This window comes from Dipodomys merriami, unplaced genomic scaffold (assembly GCF_024711535.1).
Source record: "Dipodomys merriami isolate MVZ:Mamm:240054 unplaced genomic scaffold, mDipMer1.0.p SCAF_82, whole genome shotgun sequence".
Taxonomy (NCBI): Eukaryota; Metazoa; Chordata; class Mammalia; order Rodentia; family Heteromyidae; genus Dipodomys; species Dipodomys merriami.
This window is the reverse complement of record NW_027206424.1, coordinates 3,810,001-3,834,706: the sequence shown is the minus strand read 5'-3', so window position 1 is coordinate 3,834,706 and position 24,706 is coordinate 3,810,001. Positions and strand designations below refer to the sequence as shown.

General features: G+C 59.1%; 2 protein-coding genes across 10 annotated transcripts in view; one reads left to right on the top strand and one right to left on the bottom strand.

Moving 5' to 3' along the window:
• Window positions 1–748: 748 nt before the first annotated feature.
• Window positions 749–20,001, bottom strand: LOC138819835 (collagen, type I, alpha 1b-like). The gene is made up of 9 exons (XM_070011401.1): window positions 18,986–20,001; window positions 17,071–17,126; window positions 15,950–16,018; window positions 15,607–15,832; window positions 13,968–14,187; window positions 13,008–13,334; window positions 12,087–12,643; window positions 11,488–11,577; window positions 749–1,196 (listed from the first exon to the last, which is right to left on the bottom strand). Exons 1-9 carry the CDS (start codon window positions 19,999–20,001, stop codon window positions 749–751), a joined length of 3,009 nt encoding a protein of 1,002 aa, XP_069867502.1.
• Window positions 20,002–20,579: 578 nt separating this feature from the next.
• The window catches only part of Ebf3 (EBF transcription factor 3), a 120,509-nt gene continuing 116,382 nt past the window's right edge, over window positions 20,580–24,706 (top strand). For all 9 annotated transcript variants that reach the window (XM_070011349.1, XM_070011347.1, XM_070011345.1 and 6 more), the window contains exons 1-5: window positions 20,580–20,713; window positions 20,830–20,986; window positions 21,331–21,394; window positions 22,031–22,086; window positions 24,518–24,591. In XM_070011349.1, the coding sequence (XP_069867450.1) occupies window positions 20,580–20,713; window positions 20,830–20,986; window positions 21,331–21,394; window positions 22,031–22,086; window positions 24,518–24,591 (485 nt within the window). The remainder of the gene's footprint in view (window positions 20,714–20,829; window positions 20,987–21,330; window positions 21,395–22,030; window positions 22,087–24,517; window positions 24,592–24,706) is intronic.

Sequence of the window (24,706 nt, the reverse complement as noted above, 5' to 3'; positions counted from 1 at the left end):
TAGCTCCGTTGTTTTCTTATCTTCACTGTGGCTGGTATAGAGTCTGTTGCTGATCAGACCATCTGTCCGTCTGTCTGTCTATCTGATTGTCTTAGAGCTATCTCCGGAGTCCTTGATGTCCTGATATTACACAGGCTGACACCAGTGGAGCAAAATTTCAGTTGCAGGCATCAGAGCCTCAGAGTTCAAACAGGCTTGGGCCTGGCATGAGTAGAGTCATGTTTAAAGAAGGCCTGTGTAGGGAAAACAAATTCCTATTGAGACGTGAGTGGCTGACAGGCCCGCTGCTCCCAGGAAAGACAGAGGAAGTACTGCTCATGGGCATGGAGAAGCGTAAGGCCAAGGAAGCTCCGGCCCTTGGAGTCTGGCGGAGACCCGTGGCAGCTCCTGTCCTGTCAGGCAGAGCCCCACTCCCTCTACCTGCATACCCGCACACCAAGGACGACAGCTACCATCTGTCTGAAAGCCTGCCAGCCCGGCATGGCGGGCGAAGGCCTGAACAGCCAGGACAGTCGGGAGCCATGGTGTGGCTCGGGGCCCAGGACACATACACGTCCAGCTGAGCTCCCAGAATCCTCTCTGCAGGGAGGTCTCCAGGCCCGGCCTCCCTGGCACTGTGCTGACACTGTCGGACCTGGTCTAGCAAAGGGGCAGCAGCTCATGCCAACCAAGCCTGTCCCCGGCTGGCCGAAGGATCTGAAGGTGCAGTCCCGACCCAGGGCAATCCCGCTCACAGGCTCCAGCCCTTCTATTTCTGTGAAGTCACTTCAGAGCAAGACCCCAAAGCTTGCGTCCGCTGACGGTTGGTTCGTGTCTGTGCTCCCGAGCCCCCACTCGAGGGCGCGGCAGCATCACAGGGTGAGCCCTTGCTGCCGCTCACAGCCTGGCTGGCCCCTGTGAACTTCTTCCCACGTGACAGCAGAGACTGCAGCGGGGGCAGCTTTATCAGGCCGCTGCGGCCAGCTGCTGGGGGCCAGGCGGAGCTGTGCTGGGGCTGTCTGATGACCCTTATGGCTACGATGCCATGTGCCCCCTGGCCCGGGCTCCCAGCCTGGCCAGAGGGCAGGCAGGAGGACATTCCCGCACACCTGCGTGGACGGCCACCCTCCAGCACTGCCTCTGCTGGCAGCCGGACTGACTGGCTCCAGACTGCCAGCTGCAGGTGTCCGAGGCCACCCCTGGCCTTGCGACCCAGCCTGGGCAAAGGGACTGGCTGAGCCTAGTGCGCCAGCAGGGCGGCACGGGCAGCTCCCCCTTTCCGGCCCCAGCATCTCCTCCACAGAGGGTATGGAGCCGCTGAGACAGGCCTGGCACCTCTTGGTCGCATCCCAGAGCCAGGGCCACCACCCCATGGCAGGGGGGCCTCCAGGCTGTGCCCACCCTCAACTGAAGAGGCATTTCTGCTCAGGGTTACGAGGAGAGGCCGTGACCTCTGGGGACAGGGAGCCAGCCATAGGTCTGGGAGATGCTCACACGCTCATGGTTTCTAGGGCAACAGAAAGGACAGCAAGAGTCACCCTTCCTGTGAGGCTACAGCGAGCGTCCTGTCGGCTGTGTTCGAGTGATTGGAAAACTGCTGGCTCTGAGCAAAATGAACTGAACTGTGACTGCATCTCTCCGATGACTGCCTCCTCCCAAGTACAGTGCTTTTCCCTGCACGGCATCTCCCCAAAGGGGAGCCCTCTGCTAGCATGGCTGGGTGCGTGTGAGGCCTGAGCTAAGTCCTCTGGAGGAGGGGAGGAGAGGGGGGGAAACGCAGGAGGGGAGAAAGGAAGAGCATGGGGAGGGAGAGAAGAGGGAGACAAGGGGAGGTGGGCCGTGGCTGAATGGGCAGTGCCTGTTCTTTTGGACTCTGAAGGGATGGTTAGATGCTGCAGGCTCTGTGAGTGCAGAAGTGTACGCTATCAATGGTGATTATGCTATTTCATCAGAGCAGCAACAGTGATGGCCTAGTCTCTGGCTGAGGGTTGGCCCGTGGAAGATTTGGCCTCTCGTTGCACAGGAGGGCTGGAGGATGATGGAGAAGCAGTGACTTGCAGACCCAGGTCCTGCAGCCTTGGGAACCCAGGCCTGGGACCTCCTGGGAAGACTGGATCCCACTGTCCACCTTGTGGCGTGGGCCCCTGTCCATGGAGATTGCTGGGCCCAGGAAGCCACCCCACAGGACAGAGCGGCTCAGGCCTAGCTCAGACCAGGAACCTGGGAGTCCTCATGTCTCCTGCTAGCCAGGCTTAGAGGGATTGGATAAGGGGCTCAAGGCCAGATGCCAGGTCTTCCTACCTTGGACAGAGCCAGTGATGACGCTGCTACTGATGCGTGCCAAAAACCCTTCAGGCCACTCATTGCCTTCCTAGAGATCCACTTCAGCCACCAGCAGTGGCTCACCAGCAGTGAGCCAAGCGCCAGGAGCTTGTGGCATTTCAGCACACTATAGTAAATCAGGCACAGTCTGTGCAGCAGACCTGTCGTCAGGGGACACGAAGGGCTTGTGTGACAGAACTGTGTGCACAGCCCCTTGGGGCACAACACTGTGCCACAGCCGTGTGGCCAAGGCAGAGTCACCTGTGAAGGGGTGAGCCAGGGCCGGGGCGGGCACAGGGGGAGGGACAGGGAGTGGAATGAGTAACCCTAAGAGAGTGAAGCTTGTGATCTTACCGCATATGGATGAGGACTGTGCGCAAATGTGGTTAAAGGCCTGGCAGGAGATGGCCCTGGACTGACTAAGCGGACCCTAAATATGGTCGCCAGGGCCTTTAAAGGAGGGAGGCAGAGGTAGAGGGCGGAGGTAGAGGGGAGGCCAGGCTCCGGCCACATCGCACCGGCCCTGCTCCACCTGCACTGCAGCGTAGTGGTACCGGTTCAAACCAGTGGTCCACAAGGTCTGGTCCTCTGCGGAGCATCCTCCACATGTGCCACGGGAGGTCTGCCAGAGACAGACGTTTCCTACCACCTGTGCACGGCAGCGGCCAGGGAGCTAGTGCCGACAACTCGGGGCGGCCGGCCGAGTCAGGGGCTTCACCTGGGAGCACCGGACAGTGAGGCAGGACGGGCCAAGGGGGTGCAGCATGTGTGGGTGCAGCTGCCACACCGGTCCAGTCCTGCTGTGGGCTCTCAAACAGCATCTACTTCCCAATGCCATGAGCAGATGGGGACTGCTGCTGAAAGCGAAGAAGAATAAAGGAAATGGAAGGGAAGGTGGCAGGGAGGGAAGGAAAGGGAGAAGAGGGAGGGAAGGGGAAAAGAACCTTGACTTTGCTGCTTTTAACATTGTTCAGGTCTGTTTTAAAGTGTGGATCATTTTGTCTGCATAGCTATGTGGTCCACAGGTGCTTGGACAAACTGCGAGTAACTAGAATGTTCTATCAATGTTGGTTAGGTCCTCATTGTGTCAGATTGTTAGTTAATGGTATGGCTGGGTTCTTCCTTTAATTGTTCTTTTGTTTGTCTGTTGTGTGATTTTTTTCCCTTGAGACAGGATCTTTTCTGTGTGTTAATTTTCTTATTGTTATTATAAAGGTGATGTATAGAGGGGTGATAGTTACGTAAGTCAGATAATGAGTACATTTCGTTGGGAACAATGTTACTCCTTCCCTTGCTCTCTCCCAGTTTTCCCCTCCTGTCCCAACACACAGAGACTGAATCCTATTCCATAGCTCAGACTAGACTCAAATTTACCTCCTGCCTTAGCCTCCCAAGTGTTGGGATTACAGGTGTACACCACCATACACAGTCCCTCTTACTGTTCTATCGACGGTTGGAGAAGAAATACTAAAAATAGGAACCTTTAACATGCTGTTTCTTTCTCCTTTTAGTTAATCAGGTTTTGTTTCACACATTGGGTAGCTGTCTTTTTTTTTTTTTTTTTTTTTGGGTCCGGTCGTGGGGCCTGAACTCTGGGCCTGGGCGCTATCCCTCAGCTCTTCAGCTCAAGGCTAGCGCTCTACCACTTGAGCCACAGCGCCACTTCCGGCTTTTTTCTTTTTGCTTATGTGGTGCTGAGGAATCGAGCCCAGGGCCTCAGGCATGCAAGGCAAGCGCTCTACCACTGAGCCACCTTCCCAGCCCATAGGTAGCTGTCTTTTTATGCTGACAATTATTTCACACTGTTACCTTCTATGGATTAGCTCTTTTATTCCAACCCTCACTGCTCACGGTCATTTTCTAATTTTTTTTTATGTTAATATAGCCAATACTACCTAATTTTGAGTAAAATCTGTGATTTTTTTTTTTTTTTTGGTCAGTAGTGGGGCTTGAACCCTGGGCCTGGGTGCTGTCCCTCAGCTCTTCAGCTCAAGGTGAGCACTCTATTGCTTGAGCCACAGCGCCTCTTCCGGCTTTCTGAGCGGTTATTAGAGCTAAGAGTCTCACAGACTTTCCTGACTGGGCTGGCTTTGAACTGGGATCCTCAGATCTCAGCTTCCTGAGTAACTAGGATTACAGGTATGAGCCAACAGCGCCTGGCTTATGTGGGTTTTTTAAATCCTTCTTACTTTCAACCTCCCTCTGTCATTATAATTGTTGAGCATGTTTTAAAATCCATCCTGCTGGCCTCCATTGGTGTGTTCAGCCCATGTGTTTCCTGTGGTTTTTGATATGGTGGGTTTCAACTCTGTCCTTTTGCAGTTCATTTCCATTTCTCTTTCTCGTCTCATTTCCCCTGCGTTCCCCTGCTTATTTGCTCTGCTTTCTTTTGGGTTTCATGTTACATACTGGGTTTCTGCGTTTACCTCTCAGTTCCTAGTTTGCTTCTTTGGTTTCTTTCGGGTTTATTGATTCTTCAGGACAGGTTCCAGCAGGTAACTGTTCTTCACTTGAGGACAGCTTCATTCTGCCTTTACTTCCCACGGCATGTTTTCTAGAGTTATGATTCTTTTTCCTCACTTTAAGTATTGCTGTGCTAGTTCATTTGAACTTCTGTGGATTTAGGTATGAAGTCTATGGTTGTTAAGATCACCTTTCCCTGCTGTATGCTGGTGGCTCACGTCTGTAATGCTAGTGATTAGGGAGGCTGAGCTCTGGAGGCTCATAAGTCAAAGTTTTCCTAGGTAGAGAAGGCTGTAAGACTTCCATCTCCAATTAACCAGGCTGGAAACGTGGCTCAAGTGGCAGAACACTGTGTGAGCAAATGACGGGAGCAAGTCTCTGCTGTTGCTCTCCCAGTGTTTCCTTTGGTCTTTAGAGGTTACTTTGAGATGAGTTCATGGTGCGAGTTTCTGTATTGTGTTTGGGGCTTGCCCAGCTTCTTGATTTTGTGGGCTTTTGCTTTTCTGCTGCGGTTGGAAAGTATTATTTCTCTGGGTCGTTTTCCAGCCGTGTCACCCTCCTCCTCTTGGGACTCGGGTGACGCGACTGTTAGGTCTGTGTAATGATCTGGCATGTGTTGGGGCCCTCTAGGCACTTTTTAGAACTGAGCTTCTGTTTTAGGCTCATTTTCAGCTTTACCTATTCTTTTCCTCTGGCTCTTCTATTCTGCTGTGGAGCCCACTCACTGCAGTTTTTATTTCAGTTTTGGCGTTTTTCATTTCTAAACTTTCTGTTTTGTTCATTTGTGTATCTTTCATGTTTCTTGAGCTTTTCTAATTTTTCATCTGTGTCCATGGTTTGTGGACATATTCTTTGTGTCAGAAGCAATGTGAGATCTGTCACGGTATTCTAATAGCTCTTCATCTCTGTGTCAACATCTATTGGACGTCATTTTTCCTTCCATTTGGAATCCTGGTTTTTGCTGTGATAAATGATGTTTGATGGAAACCTGGACATTTTGATTACTATTACTGTGGGACCCTGCATCTTATTTCAACTTTCTGTTCAGCTGGTCTCCTCTGGAGCTGCTCTGGTAAGGAAGGAGAGAAATTGCCTTGTCATTGCCGGGGCAGGGCGTGTGGCATTGCTACCGGGCGGGGTGGGTGGTCTGGCTGCCAGCCGGGCCCTGCTGACATCTCCCTGGCTAAGAGCAGGGGGTGGGGGATGGAACTCCCTTCCTGGCCCCGGGGAGTGGAGCAAGCCCCCATTTCCATAGTGGTGACAAAAGCCTCTTCTCTCCACCAGGCCTCCTCAGGCAGCACGCTGGCTGTCCAGAGCAGGGGACCTCCTTACGGTGTCCTGCGGGTAGAAGCTAGGCTCCCCACTTGGTCCTGGCTGCCTTGGATAGGCTGTGGCCACTGTAGCATTTGTCTGGAACACAGCCGCTATGTTCCAAATGTTTTCTCCTTACTACACTGCTCCGGTCCCTGTCCTTGGGTTAGAAAGAGCAGAGCTTTGGTTTGGTTTTGTTTTTCCTTTTGTACCATAGGCACTTACGGCTGCTGACTTCGGTTCTTGTTTCCAGGTTGTTTGAGGCAGAAAGAAAAGCCAGGAAAAGCAGTGGCTTGGCTTTTGTCTCCATACTTTCCTGTAATTCCCACATTGGTAACTACACCAGGTACTACTGGGACTCAACATCCAACACTTTTCTACTTTGTGAGCCGAGCTGTTTGCTCCCCTTCATGGATGGAAGGGCAAGCCCCTTCAACCTCACCTGCAGGGTCCCGGAGGGCAGGGTGCTTTTCCTCAGGGGGACACGCAGGAGCATTTTAACGTCACCTGGAGGCCTTTTTCTGTGCACAGGCAGTCAGTCCACTGAGGTTCTCAGCAGAATGTTCTGGTCTAGGGAACTCTTCATTCTCTAGCCCATTTAAGGCTGGTCATCAACAACATTGTGTTACTTGCTACAATCAACTAATCTTCAAAATCTAGGGAGCAAAACCAGATACTGCCTAGTCCTCCCTCTTCCTCTTTCCCTCTTTCCCTCTTTCCTCTCTCTTCTCTTTTTCTTACCTTTTTTCTTTCCCTTTTCCCTTCCCTCCTTTACTTTCCTCTTTCCCTCCTCCCTTCTTCCCTGTCTCCCTCTCTGCCTTCCCTCCTTCTCTTCCTCTTTCCTTTCCTTCCTTTCTCCTTTCTTTTCTTCCTTCTTCACTTTCCTTCTTTCTTTTTTCCCTTTCCTCCCTTTCCTTTTACATGTTTTTTATATTTATTTATTTATTTATTTATTTATTTATTTATTTATTTATTTATTTATTGGGTCCGGTCGTGGGGCCTGAACTCTGGGCCTGGGCGCTGTCCCTCAGCTCTTCAGCTCAAGGCTAGCGCTCTACCACTTGAGCCACAACACCACTTCCGGCTTTTTTCTTTTTGCTTATGTGGTGCTGAGGAATCGAACCCAGGGCCTCAGGCATGCAAGGCAAACACTCTACCACTGAGCCACCTTCCCAGCCCTTTACGTGTTTTTAATAGGAAGGAAACCGCTTCATTTTGTTTTTCCTTGATTGTGGAGAAAATCATGCTTACTGAACAAATTTAATGTCCTAAGAAAGGGGGTGTGTGGTGCTCTCCTGGGTGTCTGGCTCTCACATCCAGGCCCCACCTCTTCCACAGGAATGTTTTGGTGGCCTCTACCTCCTCAGAGCATCATGGACCTGCATGGAGAGGGTCACCGCTCTGGGTGTATAAAGTAGACCTGAGCCGGGGGGGTTGGGGGGGCTGTGCTCGGGGCGTGCACTCGGGGCTCCTATGCAGTTGAGACACAGAGAAGTTGGTGGAGGCCAGAGGTTGAGCCCCCTGTGCGGGCAGTATGAGTGGAGGCCAGGGGCAGCATGCTGTGCCCCCCCGCCTCCCCCAGTCTCCCCTTCTGTCCACACAGAAGGACCTGTGGGAGCCAGGCCCAACATAGGTCTGCGGGCTCTGCCCTGGCCGGTGGCCTTACAGGGCCCCTGGGGCATTTCGCCCATGTTCAGGTCCTGAAGTTGGCATCCCCTCCAGCCTGTCCGTCAGCGAGTGGGAGCTCGGAGTGGTTTCCACAGAGAATCCTCAGCACACTGCTGCCCTGATCTGTTGTTCTTTCCCTCCCCTTCTGGCCAAAGGCTTGCTTCAGATTGCTCTCCAGGGGCAGCAGTCTTCAATGCCACCTTCCCCACCGCCGAAGCCTTGGTTGCGGCTCTTGGAAAGTCTCTGTTTGGCCTGATTTCCACAGGTCCTTGATTACCAGGTGAACCCGTGGTGCTGCACAGAAAGCAGGTGCGTCCCACTCCATGGTGGGCATTGTGCCGGGGCTGCTGCCCACCAAGGGGATGTGTGTGGCCGGGGACCAGATAGACTGGTGGCCCAGAGGGTTTAGCCAGCACATGAAGGAGCTGTAAAGTCTAAGTGGGCAGGTGCTTCCCTGAACCAGGGCCAGACAAGGCTCTTAGAATCCACGGGAAGTGTCCTCCAGCTGGCCCCTCCCCGGTCAGTGCTGGAGGAGTGGGGTAGAAAGGAGGGCCTGAGGCTGACTGCCACATTGGGCACAGGGGATGACATCTAGAGCTTAGAATACTGCACTTTTCCTATGTGCAGTATTTTCCTATGTGCAGGGAAACAAACCGCAGAGGATCACGAAAAGGCAAGATGGCAGGAGGCTGAGCATGACCGGGTGGTGAAGGGCGCGGAGGCTTGCCACATCATCAATCAGTGTTTGCTGTTTGAAATTTCTACAATACATTTCTTGGGGGTTTGAACTGAGGTTTGAACTCAGGGCTTGTGCTTTGCGAGGCAGGGCTTTTACCATGGAGCCGTGCCTCGGGCTCTTTTTGCACTGGATTGTTTTATTTGTTTGTTTTTGGTTGGTCGTAGGGCTTGAACTCTGGGCATGGGCACTGTCCCTGAGCTCAAGGTGAATGCTCTGCCACTTGAGCCACAGTGCCACTTCTGGTTTTCTGGTGCTTCATTGGAGATTAGAGTCTCATGGACTTTCCTGCCTGGCTTTGAACTGTGATTCTCAGATCTCAGCTTCCTGAGTAGCTAGGATTACAGGCGTGAGCCACCGGCGACCAGCCTGGATTATTTTTAAATATAGGGTCTCACGTATTGTCTGGGTACCCTAGATCCTCCTCCTTCTGTTTTTCACTTCTTGCTATACGTTGGGTGATAGATGTCCTCTACCATGCTCTGCTTCTTCCTTTGAGATGGAGTCTCACAGACTTTTCCAAACTGTGGTCCACAAGATGTAGATAAGATTATAGACATGAAGAGGAGTGGATCAACAAAATGCACTATGTATATGCCATGCAATTTTATCCATCCATTAGAAAGAATAAGATAACGGGATTTTCAGGGAAAATGGATGGACCTAGAACAAGTCGTGCTAAGTGAGGTAAGCCAAGCTCAAAGAGACAACATTGCATGTATTCTCTCACATGTGGAAGTTAGATCTAAAACACAACTGCACACGATAACCAAAGCACGGCTCCAGGCTCTGCCTGTGAACAGTCAGACCAAAGGAAGATACCAGTAGGGTAGGAACCCCAAGTTGTAACTCTCCTGAACATGTAAAAATACTATTTACCGGTGCAAGTTCCAGGAAACGCAAACATGGGCTATTTATGATGTTTTGTGTGTGTGTGTGTGTGTGTGTGTGTGTGTGTGTGTGTGTGTGTGTGTATTTCTTTTTCTGGAGGGGGGGCTCAGAAGGGAAGGGAAGAAGAGTGAACAAATGCAGTCATAGTATTTAGTAGACACTGTGTGGGCACAGGATGGGAGGATAATGGGAAAGCGAAGAAAGGGTGGCATTGTCTGGAAAAGAACTACATGCCTTACTTGATTTGTGAAATGGTAACCTCTCTGTATAACACCTTAATAATAGCAATACAATTATATTTATAAAAAGATTATAGGCATAAGCCACCGGGGCTTGGTTTCATAATACTTTCTTAAAACCGATTTTACATTGTAATTCCACAGGCAATTTGTTCAGCACTGTGTTGTGCCTAGCTCTGTGCTTAGATCTGAAGAAACAGGACCAAGGCAACAAGCAGGTGCTGGGCCAGGAACCACGCTTCACAAGAAAGAGCGCAGCACCCTGCGAATGGCACAGACGTCTTCTGAAAGCCAAGGGGAAGTTGGGACGTGTGGAGAGTTGGTGGTGTCTCACCTCTGCTCGTCCCTTGGACTATGTGATTGCTGTGATTGCTGGACAACAAATTGCTACCTGTCTTGTGCTTCCAGTGTTTACTACTTAGTGGAAGCACAGGCACACTGCTTCTTACGGATGAAGCAATGGAAGCGGAGATCTGAGCAGGTTTGGATACTGCTGTTTGAGGGCATTATTGTAGGCACACTGGTGTACGCACAGTGACAGAAGAAAGGGACGTTGATTTTCACGTTCCCGAGAGAATCAGGCGTGACCCGCCAGATCTCCCTAAGCCTTTCCCAGTGCAAAGGAGTGCCACAGAGCACCTTCCTCAGGGAGCACTCTCCCTCCACTAGATCACGCTGCTCCGTGTGGACAGGGCTCGCTCACCGCTGCTGCAGCTAACAGGTCCCAACTTGGCCTACCTGAATATTAGTGGAAGAAAGGTTGGATGCATTAGCAATCATCCTGTGCCTTTGACAGAGAGGTTATTTCCAGGGAATTTACTTGTATGTGAAGTTGTCACTGAGTGTCCCCGTGTGACCAATGCCATTCCTCTCCGAGCTCCTGGGGTTAGAAATTATTATCTATGTGCCCATATTTTTTACTCACCACTTCTTTAATTCTGAAAACAGAACAAAACAACAACAACAACAACAAAAACAGTCCCTGAGCACTCACCAAAAGTAAGGCTGGAAGCCACCCAGGATAGGGGACAAAGCAGAGCGTGAGGTGAGTCCCGGCTACTATAGCCTGGAGGGAGGGGACAGGAAAGACTGAGCCAAGGTGGGTGACGTAGCAAGCAGAGAGCTGGAGACGGGAGTGTCCTCAGGTCACCATGAGTCAGGCCAGTCATTCTACATCAATTTTCCAAAGTGCTGAGTAAAGGTCCCCGGCAACTCTGTGTGTGCAAAGAGCTTGGAGACAAGAAAACCATTTCCTGCCCCTCCCTCGCTCACAGATCACACCCGTGCAGGAGCTGTGCAGTCGCCACGTGCCCACAATGGCCGTGGAGCCCAGTGTCCTAGATGTGTGGCATGTCTCCTCACCAAGCGTGCATCTGTCTTGAGTGCCTGGCACATAGCATTCAATCCATGTTAGCTGCTATTAAAAACATGGGTAATTTTATGTCTTAAAATATTGTATATTGCCTAAACGGTTTCATGCTGGCTCACATTAAAAATGATTCCCAAGTGAAGATGACAAAGGGGAAATATTCGTTATTTAGTTCTCTTCTTACATTAAGCTATCATAATAAAGTACATTTCTGGGTTGCATTCTCTAGAGTGCTTTTTACTAAATAAATGGCCAAAAATAACTTCTCTCTTTCAGTAAGATTTCATGATTCAGCACATTTCACTTTCACTAGAAAAGGTTGAAATAGAACAAAACAGCCAGGAGCAGGGAGCAGGGGCAGGCAAGGAAAAGCAATGGATGGACGAGTGCTCAGACCCAAGCCCAGCACCGGGAGCTGGACCATTCCCACCACTGCATGCTCTGTTCTTGGCTTAGGAAGTCGGTTTGTTTAGGGGTCTACATGGCACTTAGGTCTGGGAGGAACCCACGGATGAGAATCTGGAGGAGAAAGTGTCAGATTCTCGGCGAGAACGAAGGCGCAGCTGTAGGGCAGGAGCCCAGAGCCACTTCCAGTCTTCCTGTGCAGGAGTGGGCCAAGAGGTCAGGACAGCGCCCTGTCCGGCCTGACTCCCGTTCTTGCTTCGCCATGCGCTTAGACGTGTTTGCCCCTTAGTTCTTTGCAGAGGACACCAAAGGCGGGCCCTGGCCCCAGGGCGCTGGGCACGCCCTAATGTCCGAGCTTGCTTGGAGAAGGCAGAACAGGTATTCTCTTCCACAGCGGGCTGTGGGAAATCCCGGCTCTTTGCAGACGACCTCTGGCCTCTCTCCATTTCATCTGGCCTGCCACCGGGCCTTGCGCAGAGCGCCTCATTCAATCAGTAGTGTGTGTGTTGGGGGTGGGGGAGAAAGTTCTTCCCCACTCTACACAGAGCCCCCTCCCCCCACCTCTGGCCCGCAGGCGTGGACCCAGCTTGGAGCTCTTTGGGGCCCTGGCCTCTGACACGCGCTCTCGGCCCAGGTGGGTGTCTGGGCCATCGCCCGGGAGGAAGGCGGGCTCGCGGGTCCCTGCGGACCCCCTCCCGCCCACCCCCAGGTGTCCAGCCCGGGCTGCAGCTGCGGCCGCGGGGTGCCGTGGCGGGTGGGCCGCGGGGCCGCCTGCGGGCACTTCCTCCAGCCCGGCTCGGCCCCCGCCCGCTGCCCGAGCCGCCGCCCGCGGTGGAAGGCAGCGCGGCGGCGCGTGCGCACTGGCGCGCTCGCGGCGCGGCCCGTGGGCTCTCCGGGGAGGGCGGGAGGTGGGAACGTGGGAAGGCGCGGGGCCGCACACCTCCGGGCCCGCCGCCGGCGCCGCTGACACCTCGCGGCCGGCGCGCGCGCGACGTCGCCGGTCCGTCGAGTGATCAGCACAGGTAGGCCGGCGCGCGGGGCGGCTCGCGGGCCCGTCGGGGGCGCCCGTCGCCCGCTCTCCCCCGCCGCGCGGCCCCCGCGGGCAGCGGCCGCAAAGTTGAACTTGGCACCTGGCGCCCGCGGGCGGCGGGGCGGCGGGGCTGGGCGCGCGGAGGCCAGGGCCTCTCCGTGAACTTTGGCCGTGGCGGCCAGGGAGGAGGGCGGCGGGTCCGTGGGTGTCCCCGCAGCTTTCCCGCAGGACTGCGTGGAGACGGGGCAGACCCCCCGCACCCGCCCTGGCCCCGCACCGAAGCGGGACCCGAGGAGGGCGCGGGGGTGGGGGAAGGTCGGGACGCCTGGGCGCTCGGACGCGGACGCGGGGAGCAATTAAAAGTCCTCCTTTCGGATTAACAACCAAACATTGATCGATGTGTCAGGAATCGCGCTGATTTACGGCAGGTGCTCATTTCTGCGGTATGGGGAATTTTATGTGCTCCAGGTGAAACCGAGTTCACCCAGCTCCGGCGCAGATTGATGTTTTAATAAAAATAAATAAAGGGGCAGAGCTCGCTGGGCCTTGGGGACGTCGAGTCTCGAGTCGCCGAGTTAGACTAACAAATCAAACCGCGTTATCTTTGCGCGTCGCGCCTCGCCGTCCCGCGCACGGGAGCCGCGCCCGGGAGTCGCGGTCGGCGAAGTTGGGACGGTGTTCGGAGGCGCGTGCCGCTGGCGGCCCGCGGCCCGGGATCGCGGTAAGCGGCGAGCCCAGCGGTGCGCGGGGCGGCGCGCGGGGCGGCGGCGGCGGCGGGAGGCGGAGCGGCCTCCGCGCCGCGCGGCGCCCGTAGATGGCGCCCTGGCCCCACGCTAGGCTCGGAGCCTTGGCTTTGCCGGGCGGCGCGCGGGCGGGGCTGGCGCGGGGGCGCGGGGTTCCGCACTTGCGGTCCACTCGGACCTAGGGGCGCGCGGCTGAGCACCGCAGAGACCACGCGTGCGGTGGTCGCTTTCGTTTGAAGGTCGGAGGGGCGGCGGGGGACGCAAAGGGGGCTCCGCGGGTTCCAGGGACCCCCGCGGGCCCCTCCTCCCGTGCTCCCCGCCTCGGCCTCCTTCCCTGGCGCGTGGCCGCGAGGAGGGGGAAGCGGGGGGAGGACCCCCGCGTGCAGCCCCGGGAGGGGCCGAGCGCTGGACCGGCGGGGAAGATCGCCAAGTGGAAAGCTGCGGGCGGCTCGCCGCGGAGGGCGGCCCCGCGGGCCGGAGGCCGTCCCCGCCTGCGCGCGCGAGCGCCCGCCCGGGCCCGCGCAGGCCCCGCCGCCCGGCCGCCGGCCCGCGCGCCGCTTTGCAATGTAAATTTCAGCGGGACAAATTGCTTATTAATAGTCTAGCAGAGAAGCCGCCGCGTTCCTCCTGCCTTTCTTATGTGTTTTTATTTCTGCACGGCCCGGAGCGATGCCCCGAGCAGCCTCGCCGCCCAGCGGCTTCCTCTTCATTTCAATATCCGAAAGAAAATGCAAATCTCCGCGCTGAAAGTTAAATTAGCGACGGCTTTAAGCGAGTACATTAGTATGGGAAACGGACACGTGCTTGGCGCGGGGGTCGCCGCCTCGTCGCCGGACTCCTCCCGCTCGGCGCACTTAGCAGCTCCTCGGAGTTGGGAAAGCCCGGAGTCGCTGGCCGACGGGCGCGCGGACCGCGTCCCCCACTGCGCGGCCCTCCCGGGGGCGCCGACCTCGCGGCCGCGCGCGGGGCCGCGCCACCCGGGGGCTCGGATCCCCGGGAAGTCTCGTGACGGCGGCCCGGAGGGGCTCGGGCTGCCTCGACCAGAAGCGAGTTGGGCCCGGATGGGAGCAGGGGCCCCGTGCGTCCCCTTCCCCCGCAACTGGAGGACTCGGCTCCCTGGGCGCCCGCCTCCCCCCTCGTGCGCGCCGGGCCCGTGGTGTGTTCAAGGCGCGCCGAGGGGATGGGGGGGGGGAGATAGCGGAGCGTGAGAGCGTCGTTGCGCAGCGACCCGGCCACCCCTCTCCGGCCACTGCCGCCTCGACGCCCGGGCTGGGGAGCTGGCGCTTCACACCGAATCCTGTGTTGGCAACCTTGTGCCGACGTTCGGCTTCCGGGCCAGGGCATCTGTCCGCCCTCGAGCCAATGGCAGGGCACTCCGTGCCCGTCCAGGAAGGAGTTAAGACCGAGGGCGTGCTGGAGAGGTCTTGTTAGGATGTAATCTGCATTTTTAAACTAGCGCGTAATAAAAAGTGAGAAGTTTTGAGACACCTTTCTTGATTATACCTTTGGCGATACTTTAGGTTTTACATTTAATTTGCATTTTGTTCTGAGTGAATATTGAAGTCTTGAGTGGAGGATTGAATTTTATTAGGACATCTGGACTGACAATATCAAATCAGACACCAGTGGCCCAAAGCATGCTAAAATTTCAGAGTTAATTAGAACGCAGTGTGTTTAATTAAAGCCAATTATAATATTTGAAATTATCTGATCGATCCATGTTTGTACAGTTCGGGTCTATGGAAGTGTCGATTGGCACACTTTGTGCCATTCGATCGAGAAACTTCTCTGGGGAAAGTTTGCTCTGTAAACTGGAGGGGGCGGGCGGCGTGGAACCGTCGTCCCCGGAGCCGGCTCCCGCTGGTCCTGGGCGCCGCCGAACGCAGCTCACGGCTCGGCAAACCCCAGGCGCGCCGCGGCTCCTCTCCGGGTCTGGGAGACCCGGCGACGCCCCGGCTGTCGTTCAGAGCCTGGTCGCTTCTTCCAAGCAGTTTTCCCCCCCTTCTTTTTCTTAAACCAAAGAGCGACCTTTAAGGTTGCACGATGCGCTGGGAAAAGCCCGAGTTTGATTTGGGATCCTTGTTCTAGAACGGACCGGCCCGGGCTAGCTCGGCGCGGCGGGGGCAGCACCGTGACCTCAGGAACCCCAGGAAAAGTAAGGCCAGGAGGCGACGCGGTTTTCTCTCCGGGTTTGCATGTCGCTGGATCCGAGCGCGTGGATCTGGGCGTGAATTTCGGCCCCACTCGAAGAGCCCTGGGTTTCCAGCGAGACGGAGGAGCTGTTTCGCGGTGGTGTCCGCCGCCCCGCGTGTCCGTGGGCACTTGGAGCGCTCGTTCTCCTCAGCTCTGCGCGCGCGCGGCGCTCGCCACGCAGGCCTGGTGCGGGACGCGGCGTTCCCGCGGGTGCACGTGTGCAACAATTGGGGCCGGGCGGCGCTCGGGGCTCCTACCTGGCCGCCGAGGGCGGTGGGGTCCGCGAGAGCCGGGTCGGCCGCAGCCGGGAGCCGGCGGTGGCGCGGCTCGCCCGGCGCGCGGCACCTCCCTCTCCCCACCCCAGGAGGCGCTGTTTGTCAAACTTGGCTGCCCTGGCGGGAGGCGCCGCCGGCACTCTCGGGAACCAGGCGCGCGCCGCAGGCCCGGGGTCGGGCGTCGGAAACCTCGGCAGCGCAGTCAACACTGGGGGAGGGCGCTGCGCAAAACCGGGAGCCCTCAGCTCCCCAGTGGTCACTTTTCACTCGTGAACCCCACCAGGCTTCCAGTCTCCAACCCCACGTGCGCGGGGCTGATGCCCACGGTTTTTGCCTTCGGGTTCGGGCAGGTCAGCGGCCTCCCGGGGGCGCCCTGGCTTCCGTTTCCCTTTCTCTGCGGAGGGAGGGCGCGAAGGTCCCGCGGGAACCACCGAACCTAGCTGGCGCTCAGTTGAACAGGTGGGGGATGCCTGTGTGTACAGCTCCGGCTTCCATTTCTCTCTCCCTGCTGGTGACAGTGACCCCGTGAGCCCGGGCGCGTAGGGCCTGATCCCCTACCCGTGTTGGGCAGGGTCTGCCGGAGCGCGGCAGTTCCGCCTTATTCTTATTCTTGGGGGGGGGGGAGGTGTCAGGGATTTTCTGGGTGCGCCTCCTCCATTCCCTCCGACATCCCGGGGCGCAGTGTCAGAGCAGCGCTCTCCTTTCAGACGGTTTCAAAGCCCTGCCAGGCTGGAGTGGGCTGGAGGCCCAGGTCGCCTCGTTTTGCGCGTGATCCCTGGGCTCCAAGACCCAAGGACTTGGAGACGGCCGCGCTTGCCACGCGGGGCGGGAACCAGACGTGGGCCTGAGTGGATTGCTTTCCACCCTTTGCCCAAGGCCTGGTGCTTGGAGGCCCGTGGGTGGCCGTGGATCCCCGGAGGGCGCCCCCTTGGGCAGAGCCTACCCAGCCCTCAGGTGCTCGGGGAATCCCTGCTGGGGCAGAACATGAAGTTTCTCTTCAGAAGGGTGGCAGGGAGGCTGGCTCGGGGGGCTTGGTGAACGGGGTGCCCCGACGCTGGGCCGCGGCCGGCTCCACGAGGGGCTCTTGTCCCCCAAGTTGGCTAAAGTTTCCGAATCCGTCCCCAGCCAAGCGTGCTCCTCCCAGGCCTTGCACCTCCGGCCTGGCAGGACTGAAGAGCTGGGGGGGGGGAGTGTCGTGGGGCGATCCCTGAACCACCCTCCCCGGGCAGCGGGCAGGAGCGCAGGCCACGGCTGGGGCGCGGGGTGGCTGGGCAGGAAGGCGGGCCGGGCGCGGGCCCCGGGAGGGTGGCCTGCTCGGCCAGGCTTGGCCTCCTCGCGCCCTGCCCGGAGCGGGGAGCGGGGAGCTGCCGTCGCTGTCTCTTTAAGGTCACTGCCTGCTTCGGCACGACGTGGGGAGGACAGCTGGGCACTGGCCATCTGACTGACTCCGGCTCGACATCTGGGAGCCCACTGGTGTGTGGCACGCGAAGCGCTCGATGCCGCTATTTAAATGCAAATGCGAGGGGGCTCATTGAAGCCTCTCCCCGTAAATGCGCACAAAAGGAACACTTCCCACCCTCCGAGGCGGCGGCGGAGGCGACGGCGAGGGCCACCCGTGCAAATCGCGTTGGGCGCGAGGCCTGGAGGAGCCGGAGGAGCCGTGGTCGCCGCCCCCGCGGCTCCGGGAGCCCCAGCGAAGGCCACGCTCCGCCCGGCCGGGCCCCTGGCTGCGCTCCGGGCGCGGTGCGCACGCTCAACTTCCAAAGTAGCCGCTGCTTCCCAGGCACCACTTCCGCCCCAGCGTTGCCCGGAACCGGCCAGGGGCGGGGGGCCGGGCTCCCGGGGGGAGGAGGCGGCCGGGGACGCGCCGCCCGGCTTCTCCCTGGACACTAACTAGCGGCCTCCTCCCCCATCTCTGGCTTGGGTGCTCTGCCCCTCTCCCCCCTCACCCCCGCGCCACATGGGAAGTCTGGGGGTGGCGTGGGGTGGGCTGCGCGCTCAGACCCCTCCGCAGTAGGCCGGGGCGGAGGCTCGGCCCGTGAGCCCTGTGCTCCCAGAGCCTGCAGTAAGTGACAAAAAAGATAAAGTTGGTGAATGATAAAGACCGTATTTTCCACGCTTTGGGTGCGGGACCAGATGATCTAGAAAATGAGCTGAAATGGATTCAGCCTCCGAGCCTGTTGTGAGAGCAGCTGATTCTCCCATTTCGGGCCAGATGGCTGCTGAACACAGATTTGCATTCATTTTCGCTTAATATCGTCCAAAATAGTGGGGCAGCTGCATTTGTTGTCAAAAAGGTTTAAAACCCCTTTTCTTTCTGGGGCAGGATCGTTACCTTATGTGATGAGCTTATAGAACTTTTTTTTTCCCTCTTTAGTCAACAGTATCAGATTTAGAAGGATTTGTTTTTAAACCTTCTAATTTGGTAATCAGATTTAAATCGCCTTGGCGCGTGTAATCTGAATTAAAGATACTGTAAATGATTTTAAGCATGATACTTCCCCCGCACATGAGGACAGGGTACCTCCAGCCCAGGCTGGACACGAGAGGAAGTGGACCACAAAAGCAGCATTGTTTTCTGTTCCCAACATCATCTTTCCCTAAAAGACACTTTGCATATTCTGACTTATCACCCTGGCCCCCACCATGAGCCTCCCTGAGTCCCCCGCGAGCACCGAGCCTCGGAGCACAAGGAGACAAAGCCTTTCCCAACCCCACTCTCCACCCCTGGGCAACTTTCCTCCTCCGTGATCCCTCCTCAAAGAAAGTGTTACCTCCTGCACACAGGTCTGCCGTGAGTGGGAAGTGCCGGCTTATGAGGAATACCGAAATTTTCTTTTAATTTATCGTGAATAGTTTCCATACACTTTGATTTAAGGTTATTAACATTCTATAGACAGTGGCATCTTTAATATGTGGCGATCGCTTCTAAAGACTAATCTCATTACCCTCAAATAGTCATAAAATATGATTTTATTATACTTACGTATTTAATTAGACGGCCGGCCCCGTAATGGATTTTGAGATAGGACTGGCGCAACAGCTTTGATAATTCACTTATCTTTGGCAATAGTCATTAACCCCAACACCAGCAAAATAGATTGCTTTCCAGCACATCTCTTCTCTAACCCCTTCCAAGAGGCGCGGGGAGTGTCCCCAGACAGCCTAAGTCGGACTTCGATTTTCCCGATTAATTAAAATATTAACGTATACACGCCGCCACACCACTAAAAAGAAGGCAGTGCTGCCCAGGCCCGGCGGGAGGAAGCGGCCCCACGGCACTCGCGCCCCGAAAGCTATTTCCTCCCCGCCTCGACTCGCAAGGGCCTGGCTTCTCCCGGCAGGAAAGTGTGCGGGACACCTCCCGGGCGTCCCCTGGGTCTCCGCCTCGCGCGGAGCCGACGTCCGTTGGGCGGGCCGTGCGTCTGGCGCTGCGCCCCGGCCGGCGGCGGGAGCTGGGCCGCCCGGCCCCGCGCCGCCCTCCCGGACCCCTCGAAGCCCGGTCGGAAGCCGTGCGCCGCCCCCCCCGGCCCGGGGCCGGCGCCCCTGGCGCCCGCTCCGCGTTTCCAGCGAGGGCCACCGGGAAGGTCCGGCCTGGGCGCAGGGCGCGACTCCGGACACCAGAGCCGGCGCCCTGGGCCGGCCGGCCTCGTTCCCGTCGGCGCGGAGGCCGTGGCCTCCTTTGTCCCCGCCGCGCGGCAGGACGGGCCGGGAACCCGGGACTCTGGCGGCCACCGGGAGGGAGAGGGAGCGAGTGACGGAGGACGCTGCCTCCGACGTGGATCCCGGGCCGGGCGCTCGCCGCCCGGGGCTCCCGGCGGGGCTAGACGGGGGGCCGGTGGGCCCGCAGCCGCCCCAGGTCTGCCTGGGAGTCAGGCTGCGCGGCGCGGGGCTCGGGCTCGGGATGCGGAGGGGAGGGCCGGGCACTGTCCCCGCCGTCCGCCCCTTCCCGGGGTTCCTCCCCACGGGCTCGGCGCCTCGTCCCCGGGTTCCCTGTGGGGCGCCCGGCCCCGTGCATTTATGGCATGCACTCGGGCCCCGGGGGCCCCGGGCGGCGGCTGTGTGGCACGTTTGTGTGTGGGGCGGCGTGACGGGGGCCGGGCCGCACCGCTGCCTTCCGCGTGACCGGGGCTCCGAGCGGGAGCCGCGGCGCGCGGCGTGGCCGCGGGCGGCGGGGCTCGCGGGGCTCGCGGGGCTCGGGCTGGCTCGCGGCGCCGTCAGGCAGTCAGTCGGCGCGCGCGGCGGCGGCGGCGGCGGCGAGGGGCGCGGCGAGGGGCGGCCGCTCCCATATATGGCGCAGGCGCCGCCCCCCGACGTCACCCTCTGACAGCGCCGCTCCCGGGGGCTTCGAGTTTTGGCTCCCGGGAAAGGGTCCATTCCTCGGGGAGAGAGGGCTGAGTTTTGTGCGCCTCCGTCCGCTGCGCGCGCCGCTCCAGGCCCCGCCGCGCCCCGCCTGCGCCCGGGACTGCGCCTCGCCACTCACTGCCCGTTTATTTGTCTTTGGAGCAGGCGGGCCGCGCCAGAAGCGGGCGACCCCGCCGTGTCCTGCAGCCGCGGACGCCGCCCGGCTAGGATGACACCACGTTGAGCCGCCTGCAAACAACAACAACAACAAGCTCCGCCGGCCGCCGCGTCCCGCTCCGCCTCCGCCCGGCCCGGCCGCCGCGTCCCGCTCCGCCTCCGCCCGGCCCGGCCGCCGCGTCCCGCTCCTCCGAAGCCGCCGCCGGTGGAGCCTCCGCCGCCGCCGCCGCGCCCCCGGCCGCCCGGACGAGCGCTGGCCGCTGGTGCATGCGGCGCCTGCCCGGGACGGGCTGAAGCCGGCGGCGGGGCCGGACCGCGGGCGCCGAGCCGGGCGAGGGCGGCCAGGGCAGCCGCCGGCCGCCGAGCCCCGAGCGCCGCCGACCGACCGCGGACGCGCTTTCGGCCGGGAGCCGCGGCCGCCGCCAGCAGTGTTCATGTTTGGGATTCAGGAGAACATTCCGCGCGGGGGGACGACCATGAAGGAGGAGCCGCTGGGCAGCGGCATGAACCCGGTGCGCTCGTGGATGCACACGGCGGGCGTGGTGGACGCCAACACGGCCGCCCAGAGGTACGTACCGGCCGCGCCCGCGCGCCCCGGGCCCGGCCCGGCCCCCGCCGCCGCCGCCGCCGCCGCCGCCGCCGGCCGGCGCCGCTCACCCGGCCGCTGTCTCTTTCCTCCCGCAGCGGCGTGGGGCTGGCGCGGGCGCACTTCGAGAAGCAGCCGCCCTCCAACCTCCGGAAGTCCAATTTCTTCCACTTCGTGCTGGCGCTGTACGACAGGCAGGGGCAGCCGGTGGAGATCGAGCGCACCGCCTTCGTGGACTTTGTGGAGAAAGAGAAAGTAAGTGCGCTCGCGACCCGGGCCTCGGCCTGCGCCCGCGGCGCGCGGGGCCGGCGCGGCTCGGCGGGGCCGCCCGCGCACCCCTCCGCGCGCCCCGCCGCCCCCGCGTGCCCGCCCCGCCGCCACGTGCGGCCACCGCCCAGCAACTTCTCCGCGCCCCGCACACCGGCGGGGCCGCCGGCGGGAGAGGCTCCGCGCCGCGCCGCCGGGAGCCCCGGCCTGCCCTGCGGGAGGCCCCGGGGCCTCGCGCACGCCTGCCTGCCCGCTCCGAGGCGGAGGGCGGCCGAGCGCGGGGGGGCCTCGCCGCCGCCGCACTAAACGCAATCCTGTACCGTTGCTTTCAGGAGCCAAACAACGAGAAAACCAACAACGGCATCCACTACAAGCTCCAGCTGCTGTACAGTAACGGTGAGTGACCCGGCCGCCGCCCGCCGCCGGCCCCCGCCCCGGCCCGACCTAAAGATGGCGAGACTAAAATGACACGGATGTAAACACGAAATCTTCTCGTGGCATAGAAGGAAAACAAAACATAAACGATCGATAAGTCGATGGCACTTCACATGATTAACCGGTGGGCCTTCAAGTAGAAGGTAAAACGAGGATCGATACGGGCTCCTGCAAAACAGCACTTTTAAGTGACTTTTTTCAATGTTGCAAATTAATGTTAATCACGGGGATGGGGCAGCGCCCCCGACCCAGCCCGACTCCCTGCCCGGGCCGGGTTTAAAGACACGCTTCCCTGGGAGGCGATGGAAAAGGGCAGTTTGGACTCTGTTTGCATTGGGTGCATTCTCTTTTTCACCAAAAAATAAAGGACCGCACGGGCCCAGCAGCCCTAGGCAGCCTGTTTGGTGCCTGGCACAATGCTTCGAGCCTCTTAATTAAGAAAAAAAAAAGTGAGACGTGCCTGGCCTCTCACCCCTCTCGGAGGGATTGCCCAAGTTTCGCTGCAGCGCGGAGGCGGCGGTCACCAACTAACCCGGGCTGTGTCCTTCCTGAGGGGCAGCGCAAACCCCGTTGAGAATTTGTCTCTGTGTTTTGCAGGAGTCAGAACCGAGCAGGATCTGTATGTTCGCCTCATAGATTCAATGACCAAACAGGTGAGAAAGTTTATGCCTTGCACTTGCTTTTTTTTTTTAAGCTGCTAAGCTGGGGTTGTCCTGGGGTAGAGAGAGAGAAAGAGAGAGAGAGAGAGAGAGAGAGAGAGAGAGAGAGAGAGAGAGAGAGAGAGAGAGAGAGAGAGAGAGAGAGAGAGAGAGAAATGGATCTCTTGTATTTGTTTTTCATTTAGCTTCCTTGACATGCTAATGAGAATTCCATATTTATTGGAATAAATGGAGCGATTGGAGCAATAGTTTATGCTGTCATTAGAACAGGACCTATATGCTTTATTAAACGACTTGTGATTGGAATCAAATTCTGTCTAAATTAATTATAGTAATTAATATTTGACAGAAAAATTTCAAGATTCCCCCCTTGTTTATTTTTTTAAATGTTTCTCTGCTTGGAATCATTGCATTGATTTTATTTTTTTCACTCTAACAAAGGCAACTAACTTCTTCCCAAAGCTCACTGAGTCAGGCTTGATTAGTTCATTTTTCCCCCTCCTTCCCAGGGTGATGGTCTAGTAACACGAGACGTTTATTTGGATTTAAAAGTTAAATGTGTTGGGGTGAAAAGTCACCTTGTTCTCCTCTAGTCCATCTTCACCTCTCAGCCCCCCATCTCCATAATTCAAACTCTGAGCTCCAGGGGTCACTCAAACCATCCACTGCTCAGCTCCCTCTCCCAGCCTCTGTCATACCTTGTAAATAACATAATTACAAGCAGTTCCTTATTAAATTATTTAACCTGTCTTGGTCAACTTTTCCGATGATAACTATTGGCTATCAGTAATGTGATTAAGTGCAGAAACCGCTTCATTGCCTTTTGACATTGGACAGTCGGTCTCCGGCTGTGTTGTGCTGGGTATTGTTTTTTGTTTGTTTGTTTGTTTGGTTTAAAAATCACTTTAAAGACATGGCTCCCACTCTCTTGAAGTGGAGTTGGGCCGGGGCACAGGTCCAGAGGATAGATGAAGTCCCCGCAGCCCCGCTGGATTTCGAGTGTACTCACAAGCAGGCTCTCACCCTTAGAAATGAAAGTAGCGTCTTCGTTTTGGAGGCGAACTTTGAGAAGCGTGAGCCCAGCGAAGGGGGTCCCCGCTTCCCGGCCAGGGCACGCACACCTCTCGTCTCTGCGTGCGGTTAGCTGGCACGTTCCATTTCTCTTTGGAAAAGTTGGCCTGGCCTAGGCCGCCGGGGCGTCGGGCTCGAGGTCCGACGCCACGGGGAGCGCGCGCGGCTCTCTCCGGCGGGGGAGCGGATCCGACAGGTAAACCCGGCTCTGCGACCCAGGCTGGCGGCGTGCCCCGCGGTCACTCCTCACCGGCTCTGCACGAGCCTGCGGCTCGGCTGCCGCGCTTCCCTTTGTGTGTGGCAGGGCCGGACGTTTTCGGACTCACCCTAGTCTAAGTTAGGCGGGAGCGGGAGGGGGGGCTCGGGTAGAGGGTACTTTCACCGTCCGCGTAGCCTGGCCCCGTGGCAGCGCCGCACAGGGCAGAGAAGGCAGCATTTAATCCCGCGCGGACGGGCACGGAGGGTAGAAAAGGGAAGAAACAGCCCCGTAACGGATCAAAGAGTCAATGGCGCTGAACCGACAGCTTATGGATTTCTGTTTATGCTACAAAATAAAGAATAAATCAGATACCCGCGCGGGCTCCTGGGCGGGCCGGGGCGGGCCGCGCGCCCGGCGCCCCGCGGGGCACCGCTCAGCTCTGCGGCTCGGGGCGCGCCGGGCTGGGCCGGAGGCCGGGGCGAGGCCCCGGGCGCCCGCCAGGCCGGGCTTTGTCTGCCCGGGAGTGCGGGAAGGTGCCGGGGAGGTTGGATGTCGTTTCCGGCTGGTCTCGGGGTGGGGGCGAGGGCCGCCCCCCTCCGTGGGGAGGGGACGCGCGGCCCCGCGCCCGCGGCCTTCGCTCCGCTTATCCCCGGGCGGCGGGGCCGGGCCGCCGCGGGCCGCACCATCTGGCGGGGCCTCGGCTCGCAGCCGCCCGGGCGCGCGCGCAAACGCCGCCTTTTTACCCGAGAAAAACGGTCGTTGGCGGCTTCCGCCTCCACGCCGGGCGGCCCTCGGCGCGCGCCCCGGGCCCCGCGGGCGGGAGCACGTGGCCGCGCGGGCCGGGCCTCGGCGGGCGCCGCGCCACGCCCGGAGCGGGGCGACCCCGTGCGGCCCGGCGCGGGCGGCCGGGCCCCACGGCGGGGGGCGAGGCCCCGGGGCTCCCGCCGCCCTGCCCGCTGCCCGGGCCCCGCGGACGCGCGGACGGGGACCCCGGTGTGCACAATGCCGGGGCCGGGCGCCGGCGGCGAGCGCTCCCCGCGCGGGGAGGCCGGGAGGCCCGCCCGCAGAGGCCGCCCCCGGCGGGCGGTGCACCTGCCGGGCGCCCGGGCCGCGGGCCCCGCCTGACCCCGGCCTCTGCTTGCCCCCACCCCGCAGGCCATCGTCTACGAGGGCCAGGACAAGAACCCGGAGATGTGCCGCGTGCTGCTGACCCACGAGATCATGTGCAGGTGAGCGGGGGCCGGGGCCGGTGCGGGGCCGGGGGGCGGGCGCCGGAACCGCATCGAGCGGAACGTCCGCGGCCCGGCTCCCCCCGCCGCCCGGCCTCCGAGGCCGCCGCTCGGT